This window comes from Lepisosteus oculatus, chromosome 5 (genome assembly GCF_040954835.1).
Source record: "Lepisosteus oculatus isolate fLepOcu1 chromosome 5, fLepOcu1.hap2, whole genome shotgun sequence".
In the NCBI taxonomy this organism is placed as follows: Eukaryota; Metazoa; Chordata; class Actinopteri; order Semionotiformes; family Lepisosteidae; genus Lepisosteus; species Lepisosteus oculatus.
The window spans coordinates 5919356-5934725 of record NC_090700.1 but is presented as its reverse complement, the minus strand read 5'-3'; the positions used below and the strand labels follow the sequence as shown (position 1 = coordinate 5934725).

At 47.4% G+C, this 15370-nt stretch overlaps 3 protein-coding genes across 9 annotated transcripts in view; all 3 read right to left on the bottom strand.

The window, feature by feature from the left end:
* The window catches only part of cxadr (CXADR Ig-like cell adhesion molecule), a 47507-nt gene extending 46062 nt beyond the window's left edge, over positions 1-1445 (bottom strand). For both annotated transcript variants that reach the window (XM_015341569.2, XM_015341568.2), the window contains exon 1: positions 1270-1445. In XM_015341569.2, coding sequence (XP_015197055.2) covers positions 1270-1321 — 52 coding nt within the window. In that variant the 5' untranslated portion in view covers positions 1322-1445. The remainder of the gene's footprint in view (positions 1-1269) is intronic.
* A 2100-nt stretch (positions 1446-3545) lies between these two features.
* Positions 3546-9769, bottom strand: c1qtnf9 (C1q and TNF related 9). The gene is made up of 4 exons (XM_069190800.1): positions 9754-9769; positions 6523-6792; positions 5660-5722; positions 3546-4881 (listed from the first exon to the last, which is right to left on the bottom strand). Exons 1-4 carry the CDS (start codon positions 9767-9769, stop codon positions 4112-4114), a joined length of 1119 nt encoding a protein of 372 aa, XP_069046901.1. The 3' UTR covers positions 3546-4111.
* The window catches only part of spata13 (spermatogenesis associated 13), a 42065-nt gene continuing 35906 nt past the window's right edge, over positions 9212-15370 (bottom strand). For all 6 annotated transcript variants that reach the window (XM_015341468.2, XM_015341466.2, XM_015341471.2 and 3 more), the window contains 5 exons: positions 14753-14985; positions 14495-14624; positions 13784-14156; positions 12760-12834; positions 9212-11190 (listed from right to left, as the gene is read on the bottom strand). In XM_015341468.2, coding sequence (XP_015196954.2) covers positions 11009-11190; positions 12760-12834; positions 13784-14156; positions 14495-14624; positions 14753-14985 — 993 coding nt within the window. In that variant the 3' untranslated portion in view covers positions 9212-11008. The remainder of the gene's footprint in view (positions 11191-12759; positions 12835-13783; positions 14157-14494; positions 14625-14752; positions 14986-15370) is intronic.

Sequence of the window (15370 nt, the reverse complement as noted above, 5' to 3'; positions counted from 1 at the left end):
ATAAATCCCGGCAGATCTCCCCCTCCATTGTTCTCGACGTTAATTCCGAAACGCAGCTAATCGCTAATTAATATTTAGAGCCAGATTATCGAATCTAAATTAGGCCGCCTGTATTTTCCATAACGAAACGCGGTGTAATTTAAGCAAAATAAGTCACGGCATTATTATAAAGGCACGGCATTATCACCATTGCCATAAACAAAAAAACTCCAGTAAACTGTTATTTTCACATTTCACACGGGAAACGACGGGTCCAAGCAGGCACGACTGGAAATTTCACTTCACACTTTTCAGAAAACGGGCGGGAGCCTCAACTTTTCATCCACCCGCCTTTGACACCACCACCAAAATCACGGACGGGCGAAAAAAGAGACGAAACCCACACCCCAACTCCGTTTTTCCCTCACTACACCCCCCCACATGTCGTCCCCCAACGGGACTTGTATAGCGGAATCCTTAGCAAAGAAAGGAGTTGTTTTTTTTGTTGTTTTGTTCAATACAGCCCCGGCGGTAGCGGAGTTTCGGACGCCGGCGCGGCCCGGACCCGCTCCGACCCTTTTGTTTCCAAGGGGGCGACTTGTTGCTACGAGACCGCGCGCGGCGGCACGAGAGGCGGCGGCACTCCAAAGGGCTGGAGAGGGGAGCGCGGGGCAGCCCTGCAGCGACCGAGCAACACCGGTGGCGATAATAATCGTGATTATTGTAATGCCGCATCCCGGGGCGTCGGAGAGCGGAGGCGCCCCCTTAAGAGACTTTTCCCTCGTCCTCTCCCGACCCGCTGCGGTGCTTCCACCACTTGCTGAAACAAAGGGGCGCTACGGATTCCGCTGGGGCACAGAAGCAGGAGGAGGAAGAATTTTCCCCACAGCGTCGACCTCGTTAACTTACTACTAACCAGCGGCAATTTTTCAGGATGGGAGCTGTAGTCGGTGGGATTAGAACATCGAATTTAAATCCGTGTGTAAAACTATAACCCCTCTATTCGCAAACGAAAAAAGCTTAAAGAACCACTCAATCGCATATTGTAACTTTTTTCACCCGCATGTTTCTTTTTTTTCCTAGAATAAACACGACAAGACAACTAAAGCGCGTTTCTTTAAACGGGAAACCTTGTAGAGGGAAACCTATTTTTTCCCCCCACTCGAACACATAACTTTAAAAAAAAAAATCTTACGCCATTTAAGACCAGGTCTGCTACTCGCTCACTTTGTCAACAGTAAAGTTGGGGGGGGGGGGAGAGAGAGACAGAGAAAAATAAAAGAAACTCACCTGGGAACAACACTCCTAAGATAAAAAGACAAGACAATCCCGAGAAAGCCATTCTCCGCCGTTAAACGGGTGCCCAGAATATAGATTTCTTCCCAGAGCGGAGCGAACAGAAACTTGCCGGCTGTGCGCCTCGCTGGCTCTCTGGTCTTTAGCATCAGCTGTGCTCCTCCTCGCGATCCCAGCCCGAGCAGGTGGATTGGAGCCGCACACGTGACTTCCGGGAGCAAGGTACCGTCCGCGGGCTGCGGGCGAGCGAGGCGCGCGGGCGCCCCCTGCTGGCGGGCTTGCGGCACTGCCGCTGTCCGCGATTTTGACTCAAGCCAATCCAGTAGTGTTGTTTTGTTTGGGTTGGGGGGGAGCGGAGAAATTCTGCTCTTTCGAGTCCTTTCCGCTTCTGCAGACTTCCCGAGGAGACGAAATAGCGTGGTGTCTACCACGAGGAGTGGAGGTGATATATACATATGTGTAATAGGTTTATTCCATGCTGGGGAAAAAAGAAGGAAGAAAACACAACGTTTCGGCTGCGGAGCCTTCTTCGGGGTGTCTTCGCCCGAAACGTTGCGTTTCTTTTTCTTCTCTTTTCAGCAGGGAATAAACCTATTACTTGGTCCTTTGCAGCCTACGCATGCAGACGCGGCTGGCCCACCTGAACTACTACAGCTTATACATATATGTTATGTTGTTCAAGCGGGTAGCTGCGTCAGGACAATAATAATAATAATAATTGCTTACACTTATATAGCGCTTTTCTGGACACTCCACTCAAAGCACTTTACAGGTAACGGGGATCCCCTCCACCACCACCAATGTGCAGCATCCACCTGGATGATGCGACGGCAGCCATAGTGCGCCAGAACGCTCACCACACATCAGCTCTCAGTGGGGAGGAGAGCAGAGTAATGTAGCCAATTCATAGAGGGGGATTATTAGGAGGCCATGATTACTAAGGGCCAATTGGAAATTTGGCCAGGACACCGGGGTTACACCCCTACTCTTTTCGAGAAGCGCCCTGGGATTTTTAATGACCACAGAGAGTCAGGACCTCGGTTTTACGTCTCATCCGAAGGACGGCGCCTGTTTACAGTATAGTGTCCCCGTCACTATACTGGGGCATTAGGACCCACATGGACCGCAGGGTGAGCGCCCCCCGCTGGCCCCACTAACACCTCTTCCAGTACAGGTTTATTCCATTCCGAAGAGAGAAGAAAGAGAAACGCAACGTTTCGGGCGAAGACACCCCGAAGAAGGCTCCGCAGCCGAAACGTTGTGTTTTCTTTTCTCTTCTCTCTTCGGCATGGAATCAACCTGTTCCTAATACAGATGTGTACTTTTCAAAAAGGTCAGAAGGTTCAGAAGCTTTCAAAACCCCAGCTGATTTACCAAACACGGGCCGAATTGAAGGCGCTTCTGTGGCGGATCTAGAGTACTACCAGGAGGACGGGCAGGAAGTCTCTGCACGGCGGTGTGCGCGATCTCTCGCTCCGATTGCAGAAGCTGGTATGCTTAAGGGAAGTGTTTGTGATGATGATCTATGCCGGGTGCAGTAGTCCGTGTCGCTCTAGCCAGGTAAACGTGATGCCGAGACAACGCGGACTGTGCACTGACTGACGGGACTGGCCGAAGGAGACGGCTCTTCCTGGCTGAAGCTAGGGTTGAAAGGCCCGTGTTTCACGTCTATAACACTTAAAATACTTAGAAGCTGCAGTTGTCAAAGACAGACCCCGGAGGCCAGGTCACAATTCACAACCACAGCACACCTTGGTTCCGCATTAAAAAAGTCAATTCACGGTGCTGTAATACTTGTATTTCCACGACACTTGACAAAAGTGCCTGTTATATGATGGATAACCGAAAACAATTTCAAAGATGCAGAAATAAAGGAATTTCGGTATATAATAACGTCTGGCTGTAACAGCCTCTTCCTGGATTTTCATGCTAAGAGACCTGGGCAATTAAAAGACGCTACTGAGGGAGGCGCTGTTTACTTACCTGCTCGACGTGCACCTCCTTCCCTGTCCACCAGGTGGCGATAACGCTTCACGGGCGCCATCCTCGGTTGGCAGGAAGGTGTATCCGTTTTCTGAGCGTCTTTTATCCTTTCTTTTTAGTAGTACGAGTATTAATACCACGGGGGTGTGAGAACTTAGGAGGCTCATCTAAACCACACTACCGAGTCGCCCAGATTCACATCAAAATTCTTAAATGAGCGGTCTCTCCAAATCCTCTGCGATTAAGTCATTTGGCTTTTATTTTCCATTCGTCCAATAGAACAGTCGGGATCTGTTTTTTTCTTCTTCATTAACGAACAAATGCAACAGGGCGAGAGTGTGTTGGCTGATGGGGAGAAAGGTAAAAACACAACAAAGTGTTTTAGAAAATAAGCCATTTGAAACATATATAGATATGCGTGTTGCACTTGTGTTGGCCTTTGGCGTTATTAAGCTTAAAGTTATAAAACAAAGTTGAAGGTATTTTTTTAGTGGTCAGAACAGCGAACTGCAGCAAAGACAAACGCTTGTATTTCGAATCTCATTCTCTGCGGTGAACCGTTTACATGCGAACTGTTCGGGACATACATTTAGTCAGTTTCAATAAACGAAGTCATGCTCGTTTTCTGACAAAAGTCTTTATCGTAAAAGTTTTTTATTTGTTGTTGTTTATGCGGGCTGGACAGGAGCGCTGAAGCAGAAACGACTGGACTCGTTAGCACAGTCTTCGGCTCGGGTCTCTCCTTTCCTCTCGGCGGTCGGCGTCATCTCATCAGACGGAACGACGTTTAAAGAAACACACAAAAAACGCAACACAACACAACACAACACGAGGAGCCGCGCCACGCCGTCCCTCAGCCGGCGAAGAGCAGAAAGCCGCTGAAGGTGGTGTCGTCGTCGTCGTCGGCGAAGAGCCCGTTGAAGTACTCGCCCCCCACCACCTGCAGCCACACCCTGTCTCCCGCGTCCAGGGCGAGCACCGCGCCCCCCGCCGCCTGGTCCTCGCTGCTCTGGTACTTGTCCGCCGTGTGGAGGACCCGCGCGCCGTTCCGCACCAGCGCCACCTTCACGTTGCGGGAGTACACGGTGATGTGGTAGGCGAAGTAGTAGGCGCCCGCCACCCTGCAGGTGAACCGGCCCGTGGCGGGGTCGTAGTCGCCCTGCTGGTTGTAGAGGACCTTGTCGAAGCGGATGGGCGCGTTGGCGGGGGGCAGCTTGGTGGCCTCCGTCAGGCCCACGGAGAAGGCGCTCTTCTGGGGCTCCGGGGTGGCGCCGGTGTCCCCCTTCTCCCCCGCGTCCCCCTTCTCCCCCTTCTGGCCGGGGTACCCCACGCTGCCCTTCGGGCCCGCCGGGCCCTCCTCCCCCTTGGGGCCGGGGCGCCCCGTGTGGCCCAGGGGGCCGCGGAAGCCGGTTTCCCCCTGAGGCCCCGTCACCCCCTGCTGCCCCTCGGGGCCCTGGGGCCCCACGTCGCCCTTCACCCCCTGTGGGCCCGGCAGCCCCAGCTCTCCTTTCTGCCCCTTGTCTCCGGCGAGGCCCTGGACCCCTTGGGGGCCCAGCTTCCCCGGAAAGCCCCTGTCCCCCGGCTCCCCTCGCCGGCCCTTCACTCCTGCGGCCGCGGCAGCGCCTGAGGATTAAACAGCACAGCGGCAGAGTCACGCCTGGCTCCACAAACACATCGGCTTGGCTCTTCAGTGAAAAACAATCACCTGGCAACAGGCTCAGGACTCACAAATGTCTTATTACACATTACCTATGTCTTATTACATGTTATTACATATTGCCTACATCTTATTACATATTATCTACATCTTATTACAGATTACCTATGTCTTATTACATCTTATTACATATTACCTATGTCTTATTACTCAATCCCGTTGTAATTGTACTGTATGTTATTTTACTCTGACTGGTCTCCTCTTACTTTGCTTAACAGCAGGAGTCTCTGGCCCTGGGGAGCCCTATTAAAGTGCAATTAGATAACTGTTAAATCAGCAATTAAAAAAAAAAGACCTGGAACAATTTCACAGTGATCAATTAAGCTGGTAATTCATTACAGTTAGCAGTTTAGAGGCCATTTCAGCTCACCGCTCCCTTAATTGAACAGATCATTTGCTCAGTTGACAGCCTGTGTTCCCGGTCTGTATAAAGAGCTGATTGAGGGTGATCTGAAAAATGACTGGCTGACCTAGAGAACACCAGGGGTGGAGACCCCTGCTTCGGAGCAGCGATATGAGCATTGAAACACGCTTTGCCCTCATTCAGGCATTAGAGCACGAGCACCAGACTCCAGCTGGACACTCATGCGTCACAGCCAAAGGGAAGAGGTGTACAGGCGATCCCACATGAGCCACTCAGTACAGAGCCTTCCAGGTGCTCCCAGGAGACGTGACACCCCTTACCTGGCTCCCCCTTGTCTCCCTTCGGGCCGTCCCGTCCTGAGGAGCCGCAGGTGCCCAGCTCACCTGTCCCGTAGAGAAACACCTTTTCACCATCAAATCATTCCAACCTTTCTTCATCATTTAACACTTGAAAAGCTCCTCATTGCTGAACAGCTAAAAGAAAATGTATTCATCCACCCCGCCATACTACTGCGAGAACCCACGAAAAAGAACAAAACAACTCCGCTGTTCTCCTAAATGCCCTGTCTTTGTTTTATTGTTTATTTAGAAACGTTGGACATTTCAACAAGTGTACAGGTGCCATTCACAAAGGCCCCTCAATCAAAAAGTAATCGGAATCATTCACAAAGTTCCTCCTCACTGGAACAGGTGTAAATCTTTCCAGAACTCACTCTCTCCAGAACAAGACGCGCTCTCAGACAGCACAGCACATCTCAAGAGTACTGGCAGTGTCAGGATGCCCAATATGAAAATAATATCCTAGGTTCGGGAACAGAACATTCCCCTAGTACCTCCTTTTCAACATGCCACCTTTACAGACTTTGCTTCATCGCCAAAATGCCCAAGCCTTTTCATTGTAATTATTGAGTGTTCCACAGCAATGCTTTCCAGTTTGTAAGCCTCATCCTAACTGGTGCTGCAGTGGAACAGTGGTTTGTTCTCTGGGCAGTGGACAGTGGCAGCCTCAGCAAACTGCTCTGGATCAAAGAGAATACATTCATAACCCAGCCTCCTCCTGCAGGAACTGTGTAACAGAGAATGATGATAAGTTCGTTCGCATCATTTGTGTTATGTTAAAAAAAAATGTTTGACTTTTGGTTTGATTTCCCTGTGTGCGGCTGTTGACCAGGCCGACGTCATACCCGGATCCCCCTTGTCTCCTTTGCCGCCATCGCGCCCATCTCTTCCGGGCGCCCCGTTATGCCCGGGGTTTCCGGGAATACCGGGGTGCCCGGACAGACAGCCGTCTCTCCCCGTGACGTCACCAGCGGCGACCAGAACCGCGAGCAGGAGAAGGGCGGCGCTCAGTTTGCGCGTCGGGATTGGCGCCGCGGTCTGGGGGGAGAAAAGGTAAACAGCGGTCTTTACTCGTGCACCGAGGTCAGGAACCAGCCGACCAGAAAAGAACAGCTCTGTCAATCATCACTGTGTAGTGAAATAAAGCCTTAATGATTTATGAAGAGGTTATATTACAATGGGAATTGATTCTTTGTAAAACAGATGGTTCAAAATGGCAAAATAACCTCAGTTTGTTTCAAGAAAGGTGTTCTTTGCAAAAAAACAGAGGAATAACCTGGTTTCAACCACTACTACTCAAAACCTTTTGATATATAAAAATGGAGTCACCTGGCCGTCTTCTAACTAAAGGTGCTGAGCTTCACAGAAATGTTTACATAGTTCTACAAATCTACTGTGCTCTAAAAACACAACTATACTTTTATAAACGACACAGTGCATATAATTTAATCATAAGTAATTTTCTAAAAAAAAATACTAACCATTGTACAGGTACTCCTCAGACTGTGGAGAAATCCAAGGCAATGAGAACCTACACAGGTTTTAAAATGGAAGGAGACTGCTTTCCATAGCATTTTATACAGTCTGGTTGCAGCTGTGAGTTAGTCATTTGTTATGAATGTTCTGTAAAACCCATTAAGAAACAGTCTGTGTGATATGTGTAAGCAATGGTCAAACCAGGCCATATTGCAACAGTTCTGCTAGTTAGAGGAGGCCAGAGTCCACCACACTGCAGAACCTGAGACCTCACCCTTCCCATCTACTCAATACAAGACTGTCTTGAGGAGCAGTTCCCAGCCCTGGTCCTGGAGGAGTGCCGTGTCTTCTGGTTTTTTCCCCTGCAGTCAAGTTCGTCCTCACGGGCCGATTGATTTCAACTTTCGATTTGTGGTATATTTCGCAATTTACTTTCAGTTTTTAAAGGGGTTTGTAATTGGTATGAACCCTGGAACTTTTTCCAAGTTTCAGACCTGGCCTCATTTAGATGTGTTACCTGACATGTAACTAATTGAACCTCTGCAGAAGGAGGAAAAAAAAAAGGATTCTGATAGTGTTATTTCCACCTGTATCAACTAATAAGAGTTTTTAAATAGAAGTAACAGCCAGCAAGTCAAGGAGAGTCTGTGTGCTGAAGGTGTTGGGGGAAAAAAATACCCTGAAGTTGGGTATTTTTACATTTGAATATAGTTTAACACTGTACTATACTAAGGACTGATCAAAGAAACGAGTTAAACAAAAGTCTAAACAAATGAGCAGATCAACAAACTCATCATCATCACTGGAGATGTGCAGCTCTGGATATAACCAAGTGTTATAAACTGGACTGCAAACAGGTGTTATATTTTCTACACAGACTAGATTCACAGAAAGCATTAAAGGAGGGTCGTCTTCTTATCTAGATTGATGAGGATGGGGGGGAAAAAAGACTAAACACTGTTGTAGCCTTAGCAGAAACATACAAAGGATCTAGCAGGGACACCAGCAAGACAGAAGTATTCTTTCATTTGTGTGGAATAAATGAGGCTGGAAAAAAATCTGCATGTGCTTTCATTTACATCAATGGAAGAAGAAAACCGAGTCAAGCTTCCTCTTCTAAAGATTTAGAAAACGTTCAGTGCATTAGAAAAAAACAAATTCCGTCACCTGATAGAGCTGCATTATATTCTATAATAACTGCAGCGAAGTCCTGATACTGTTGGACAACTAGGCCAGATTATTTCTCACCTTTCGCAGTGAAACAGTCCAATATTTAACAGGCTAGTGCAGTTGTAAATCAATGGATTACCTGACTTTCTGGCAGCTGCTTCTGTAATTGTAGATGTATGCGCAGAAGGAAACACTGCAGCCAGTCATTGCAGGCTTTGCACCCTTAGATCCCATGGCATCATGTTGGTGAAGTTAAGCAGGTTCTGCTGAAAAGCTATTTAAAAGCACTGTATACGTGTACTTGTTTGCTTTTTTTTGTTAATCGAAAATATGAAGGGCAGCACAGCGGTGCAGTGGTGCCTCACAGCTCTGGGGCCCTGGGTCCAATTCCACATGCTCTGTGTGGAGTTCTTACTGGGTCTGCATGGGTTTCCACTGGGTGCTCCCGTTTCCTCCCAGTCCAAAGACATGCTGGTAGGTTAACTTGACATCTGGGAAAACTGGCCCTTGGTTTGAGAATGTGTGTCTCTGGGTAACCCCCCCCCGTGACCCTGAATCAGAAAAAAGTTAGAAAATGGACTGGATAATTGAATACGTTTAACATAAGGAACTTTGTTCTAAGAGGCACATTTTACATTTAATGAGTACAAAAGCCCAGATAGACTGTTTCACCAAAAAAAGAGGTATCTTCATCAGAGCTTGTGGGCTGAACCAGCTTAATTTCTCAGGTGGTCTGTGAGATTCATAAGAAATAACACCTGAAAAACAACACTACAAAACAATCACTGTGGACATAGAGTTACTTAAATATTAGAAAGAGCAAGCCTGGAGATGTACTTGTTGCCAATTTCTACAATAAAAAAAGATAATCGTACTCCACGATTTTGTTTGTGAATTAATTTAATAAGGACGTAATAAAAAAAACATCTGGACGGTTAATTTTTCATACAATAAAAAAAAGACCATTCTTGTGGTACATTGAAAATGAACATCCTGGTACAGGGATTACTGAATTTAGCCACACAGAAATTAGGAAACAGGTTCCTTAGTTGTGTCTTAACACTTTCCATACAGACGTTTTTAGGCATAACAGAACGCATGAATGTGAAACAAGAGCGAATGCTTAGCACGACTCTGGAATGTAACTGTTAGACACAGTAGTCATGGAGGTAAAAATTCATAAAATAAGAGGCACCTGACTTTTTGTTATAGATATTGTTCTGCAGAGCTGTCAGTAACAAATCCAACACATTGCTACAAACAAAGCCCATCAACTGGCATTCAGCTTCATGTAGGCATTCAACACCAGAAACAAAAGCTTTTATTTTTTTGGATTTAAATGCATAAGGACACGTGCTGGTAAAAGAGTTTATAGAGGTAATGAGGGCGCTATCCTCAGCCTTCTCTTGGGCTACAGTAGGTGTGCTTACGTTGAGCTAGAGACATCTACCCCTCCTCAGGGAAGTCATTGTACTCTTAACTCCAAATGCTTCCCAAAGCCAGTTCCGAAAGCTAATATCTTCATGAGAACGTTTGACAGTTTTCAGCTGAATGCCAAGCTTACCTCTCTCAAAATGAATCGTTCCTTTGTTATACCTGAAGAGATAGTCTTTTTGTCCCCAACATATACAAACTATGCATTTTTTTCTAAGAAATGCATAATTTCACTTAAGATGATTGCATTTAAAGGTGCTATAAAAGATAGTTTCTTACTGAGTACCAGTGATCCACAGGTATTAATATGCAACTCAAATGTTATATTGAAGCAGCTATGCTGAGGTTGCCTGCAGTTGGGTTAAACAATGTTTAACTGCATTAAGGCACAGAGCTCCTGAGGGGAAACGCAACACCAAACAGCAGAGTGTAGGGATTCTGAAGACAGTAGTAACACACTGGTTGAAACTGGAATAATGGCCACAGACAGCCAAACACAATTTGACCAGATTGTGTTTGGGTACAGCACTCGGAAAGAGACTGCATGCCATCGTCACATCGTTAATCCAAGCTCAGACCATCTCTGGTCTGTCAAGGATTTGTTAAAATAATCCTGTGCAAAGACCAGAGACACCTGAAAAAGATGCCGTCACTCGTCGTTATTCAATCAAATAAATTTGTGAATGAGAAAAACTATTAAAGAAATATAATACACTCGCATACTCGGGACAGCTCTAGAATTTATTCTTATGCCTAAAAATGTGCTCCAAGATTATATTTCTGACTTAAATAAAGACTACCAGTCTCCAGTAAAATGCATCAGGAAACAAACTATGTTTGATAGATATTGTACACACCCTCTAAACTCACAGTTTGAAATGCCTACTAACATTTAAAAAGGATCCAGCCTTCAAGGAGATGTAACATCGGAGAAAATAAATTTCTAAACGTTGCTTAATTCAACTTGTGCATATTCTTATTTCGATATACAAATTCCAGCGGTATATACTGTACGGTCGAAACAAAAGGCGCACTTCTGCAGGGTTTTTTTTTTTTTTTTTTGTTGGTTCCTTCTCGAACCAGCAAAATCAAAATACTTCCTGTCCGTCCGTGCTCCACGAGACCTCCCTCTGCTTTCCCGGCTCTGTGCCTCCGGGCGAGAGGGGCGGGCAAGGGTCACCTGTGGGGGGGGGCCGCGCTCGGTCCGCCAGGCCCGGCTGCAGGTCCGCCAGCCGCCACCGGGGGGCCCACTCACTTCTTGAACGGGGCGAGCCGTGTGAAACTGTGCCAGAACGGCGAAGGCTTCGGCTTGGGCTCCGCCAGGGAGAAGACCTTCTGCTGCGGAATGCTGGCGGGCAAGGCGAGGTGCCGCTGATGGATTGGGTGCAGGGACTGGTGCGGAGGAGGCGCGGGGCACCCGTTGTAGGCCACGCCTTAAAGGAAGAAGACACGCAGGCTCCTGTCAATCCGCGGGGCCCTTAACCTTAACAACGGTGCGACAACGTGCGAGGCAGTACAAGGGAAAGCGCATCGCACCTGCCTACACTCCTGGCCAACAGCGGGGGAGCCCTGTGGAGTTCATTTACAGGGCTGCTGCTCGGAGAGATCGGCCGTGCTCAGGGGAGCTCTGGACAGCCCACACTGCTGCAGAGCTCTGGTGCACCCTTCGCAACAGCTGGACTCCTTAGAGGCCCTTCTTCAGAGGGCTCCTAATACTCACCCAGGTACCCCCGGGAGAAACTGGTTTATCAAGCAGGAAGGCTTCCCCGGCTGGAATCACTGCTGGACACCACCGGTCACTCAAATACGTGGGGGCACCTCCCTGCCCAGGCTGCCCCACCCAGAGCGATCTCAGTCTCACTGGAGACGAAGCACTAACCCCAGCTGTCAGCATCAGCGCCAGGAGCTACAGGGGGCTCCCTTTCCAGAACGGACAGGTGTCTCCTCCAAACCTGGGAGTCCGCCGACTAATGCCTTTCCCCTGTAAGTGCAGTGCTTCTGACTTAACTGAGCTCAAGTTCAATACTTCACTGCCCTGACAACTCGTTGCGTGGAATGTGGTCCGGTGAGCTCATACAATTGAAGACATACGACACAGATACACAACAAAGCCAATAACAGAATGCATATCCGCCCAACAGATCTTTCCACACCATCCTCAACACACTCCAGTAATAAAATTAAAAAAAAAATCAAGGAGAGATTGAGCTGTGCAAAGTTGACAAAATTAAAACTTTTAGTTGCATCCCACAGCCTCTGGGTGGGTGCTGTTACAGAACCTAGTCGCCCTCGTCTTGGTAGACCTAAGTCACCCAGCGGGGGGAGGAAATTAAAATAGTGGTGGCACAGTGGCTGAGGATCTGTGGAAGGTTGCCGGTTCAAATCCCACGGCTGGTAGAGGAGTCCTACTCCGTTGGGCCCCTGAACAAGGCCCTTAACCCCAACTGCTCCAGGGGCGCTGTACAATGGCAGACCCTGCGCTCTGACCCCCAGCTTCTCCCCCTGTCTGTGTGTCTGTGCGTCTCATGGAGAGCAAGCTGGGGTATGCGAAAAGATGAATTCCTAATGCAAGAAATCTATGTGGCCAATAAAGTGATCTGATCTTAAACCTGGTGAACTTGAACTATTCCAGCCATACTGGTATTTCTGTTACCATAATTCCTTTTATGAAGCACGCATGTTACAAAACCAGGCTGCGCATATTCTGCATGTGTACAAATACTTGCTTTGTGCTGTAATAGTTATTTTGCAACAAACATCTTATGCTACATGTGCTAAAAATAGCCACAAGAGGGGGGTGTGGCATCTCAAGTCTTTTTTTCTAGACGCATAGCTTGACCCAAGGCAATGTTTGCTACTTGTTAGCACTGATGATTGAGAGCTTCTTTCAGGCACATGACCACAACCCCCCCATCACATTCCTTAACGTTTAGTCTCGCGTCTTTACAACACCACTTTTTCTAAACCGTCGGCTTCCGCAAATAGTTGCATGTTTTCCTTACCTTTCAGCTTTCCTTGTCTTGACTTTCGAGCATTCAGAATGGCTTGTTTCCTCTGGTTTTCGGTTATTTCCATTCCTGCCATTAAAAAGGAGGTCAGAGATTTTCAGTTACTCGAGAAAAGAGAAAAGTTCAAATGCAACCTCCTACACTGTTCAGGAGCGGAAAACAATTAAAGAGTTTTGTTTTTATGCCTATTAAGGGTTTGATGAATTGAGCGTTCATGTGGAACAGATTCCAGCAGGGGTGCAGGTCTCCGGCAGCAGGATTGCAAACCACTGCCTCAAAGTGAAACAAGTCAACCGTCAGACCATCAGCTCTGCTGCTCAGAACAGCGTAATTGGACTGTGCAGGCAAAACGTACTCACTACTTCATTCACGGTGCTGGTTTTAAAAAATTAAGACCTTTATACCAAAATACCAAACTTGCCTTTCCAACAGGTAAATGTTTTCATCCATTTTAATTTCACAAATTTCAATAGACGAAAAATGAATTTACCGTTGATGCATATGAAGAATTGATGTACTTACATTAAAATAAAGTTCATTAAAGCGTGTATTTGCTGACAGTTTTAATCGGGATCACCTTTTATTCGCCAAGTACACTTTATGTACTAGGAATTTACTCTGGTGTGATTGGTGCTGAAAAAGCAGTCTACATTATACATATATACAAGCAAGACAATAGACATCATTATAACAGCACACATATACATAACTAGGAATTCAAGTTAAGCTGAAGGACAGCTCTGGGAAAGAAGCTGTTCAAGTACCAGGTGGTTCTGGTTTTTAATAGACCTGTAGCTTCTTCCAGAGGGAAGTTTATGAAACAGGTGGTCATCTGCATGGGAGGGCTCATCAGCAATCTTTCCTGTCCGCTTCTTTGCTCTGAAAGTGTACTTATCATCAATGGAGGGCGGATGACAGCCCAGTGACCCTCCCCGCAGAAAGGAGCGGCTCTGTAAAACTGGTTCAGAACTGGCCAGGAGACACGCACGTGCTCCAGTTGGCTCAACTCCTAACTCACCCATTTCCTTGTCCTCCTTCACCCTCTTCCTCTCGTCCTCGAAGGCCCGCAGCCACCTACGCTTGTCCTCCGGCTTCTTGGCGGAGAAGGCACACACCTCGCCCGTGGACCGGCCGCGGAGCTTGAAGGCGTTCCTCACGGTCACGTTGAGGTCCCTGTCCTTGCCGTCTTCCGCGTCCAGGACTTCCATGTCGTCCAGGTCCATGCGCCCCTTGTAGTAGAGCATGTCCCTGCGCAGGATGTCCTTCCGGCAGAATATGAGCTGGTGGTCGAACAGGAAGAAGGTTCTCTGCTGCGTCTTCCCCTGCCTGGAGATCCTGGTCAGGTCTCCACTGTGGATCAGTTCAGAGCTGCGGCCTAAAACGTCCGGCCCCTTGAAGAGTCCAGAAAAAGAGCTTGCGGTTTCTCCTCTCTGCTACCAACAGCCACGTACAGCACAGGACATTACTCGCGGGTCTTAGGACATCACTGGGACACTGTGCAGTACATCACTTAACTCAGGTCTCAGGACGTCATAAACAAGAGATGTCACAACACATTTAACTTTCTACTCGGTCCAAAGTTAATGCTTTCCCTTAATAACGTCATTCTCAGATGAAATGCACTGCAATATTACTTACACCCTATGTGAAAATGTGTTTTGTAAATGGCTTGCTGCAGCTGTAAATGTCTTACATATTTTGGGAACAAGGCTTCCAAACGGATACTCACCTCCCAGTTGACGATAGAGACCTGCCAGTGCGCGATCTTGTCTATGCTCTCTAGCCTCCTCTTCCTTTCATTGATGAGGCAAGCGACGTTTTTCATCGCCTCGTAGGCAGCGGAGATGTTCTTGTAGTCACTGGGAGGGGGACAGAATTTTAGTCAGACTTTCGTGGCTTTTTACGAAGAGAAATAAAATCCGTCTGTCTCCATTCTGCGTTGTATCACTGGGAATCGGCGGGGGTCTGGAGCATGCTGGCCTCTCACCTGTGCTCGCGCGTCGTGTACTTCAGCAGCTCTGCTAGCTGCAGGGGGTATTTGCAGATCTTCTGCACGGGAGTGAGCAGGAAACCATCGATAGCAATATCAATCATCTGCTGCAGGAGACGGCAGGCCTCAAAGAAATGGCGGTATTTGCCGTGCTTCATTAAGTGAGAGAGCTCAGTGCAGGCACTGGGGTGATTATTACAGTACTCTGAATAGATTGAGAAGCCTTCTTGCTGCAATGGTAAAAAAAAAAAAGATTAAAGACACTCTGCTGAAAAAAAGAATGAATAAACCCCATCATCAGCCAAGACCCAGAAAAAAAATCACTTTCAGTTTCTTTTTAGCTACAAGCGTAATGATGTGATGCTGCCTATGAAAAGCTTTTGCTCTCTGCTCCCTAGGGCCTGCATTTCCACAAGCATTAGGGAAGACATTGAGATTCCACCATCTAATTATTTCCTTTCCTCCTGCTGTACTAGCACTGGGGTCTAGCAGGTTCTGTGAAGACAAACAACCGAGACTGTGCAGTGCATTTGAATTTGTGTTAATGTTGGAACCCCAAGCACTTTGTTTTCATTAATCACTATAACATCAAAATTTAATTGCTTGTTTGTGAAC

Bases quoted from the DNA above. Each gene is read 5' to 3' on its own strand.
- c1qtnf9 (XM_069190800.1), bottom strand. The intron at 5,723-6,522 runs GTATGACGTCGG...TCTACGGGACAG, and splicing joins AGGAGACAAGGGGGATCCGG to GTGAGCTGGGCACCTGCGGC. The intron at 4,882-5,659 runs GTAAGGGGTGTC...TTTAATCCTCAG, and splicing joins GGGAGACAAGGGGGAGCCAG to GCGCTGCCGCGGCCGCAGGA.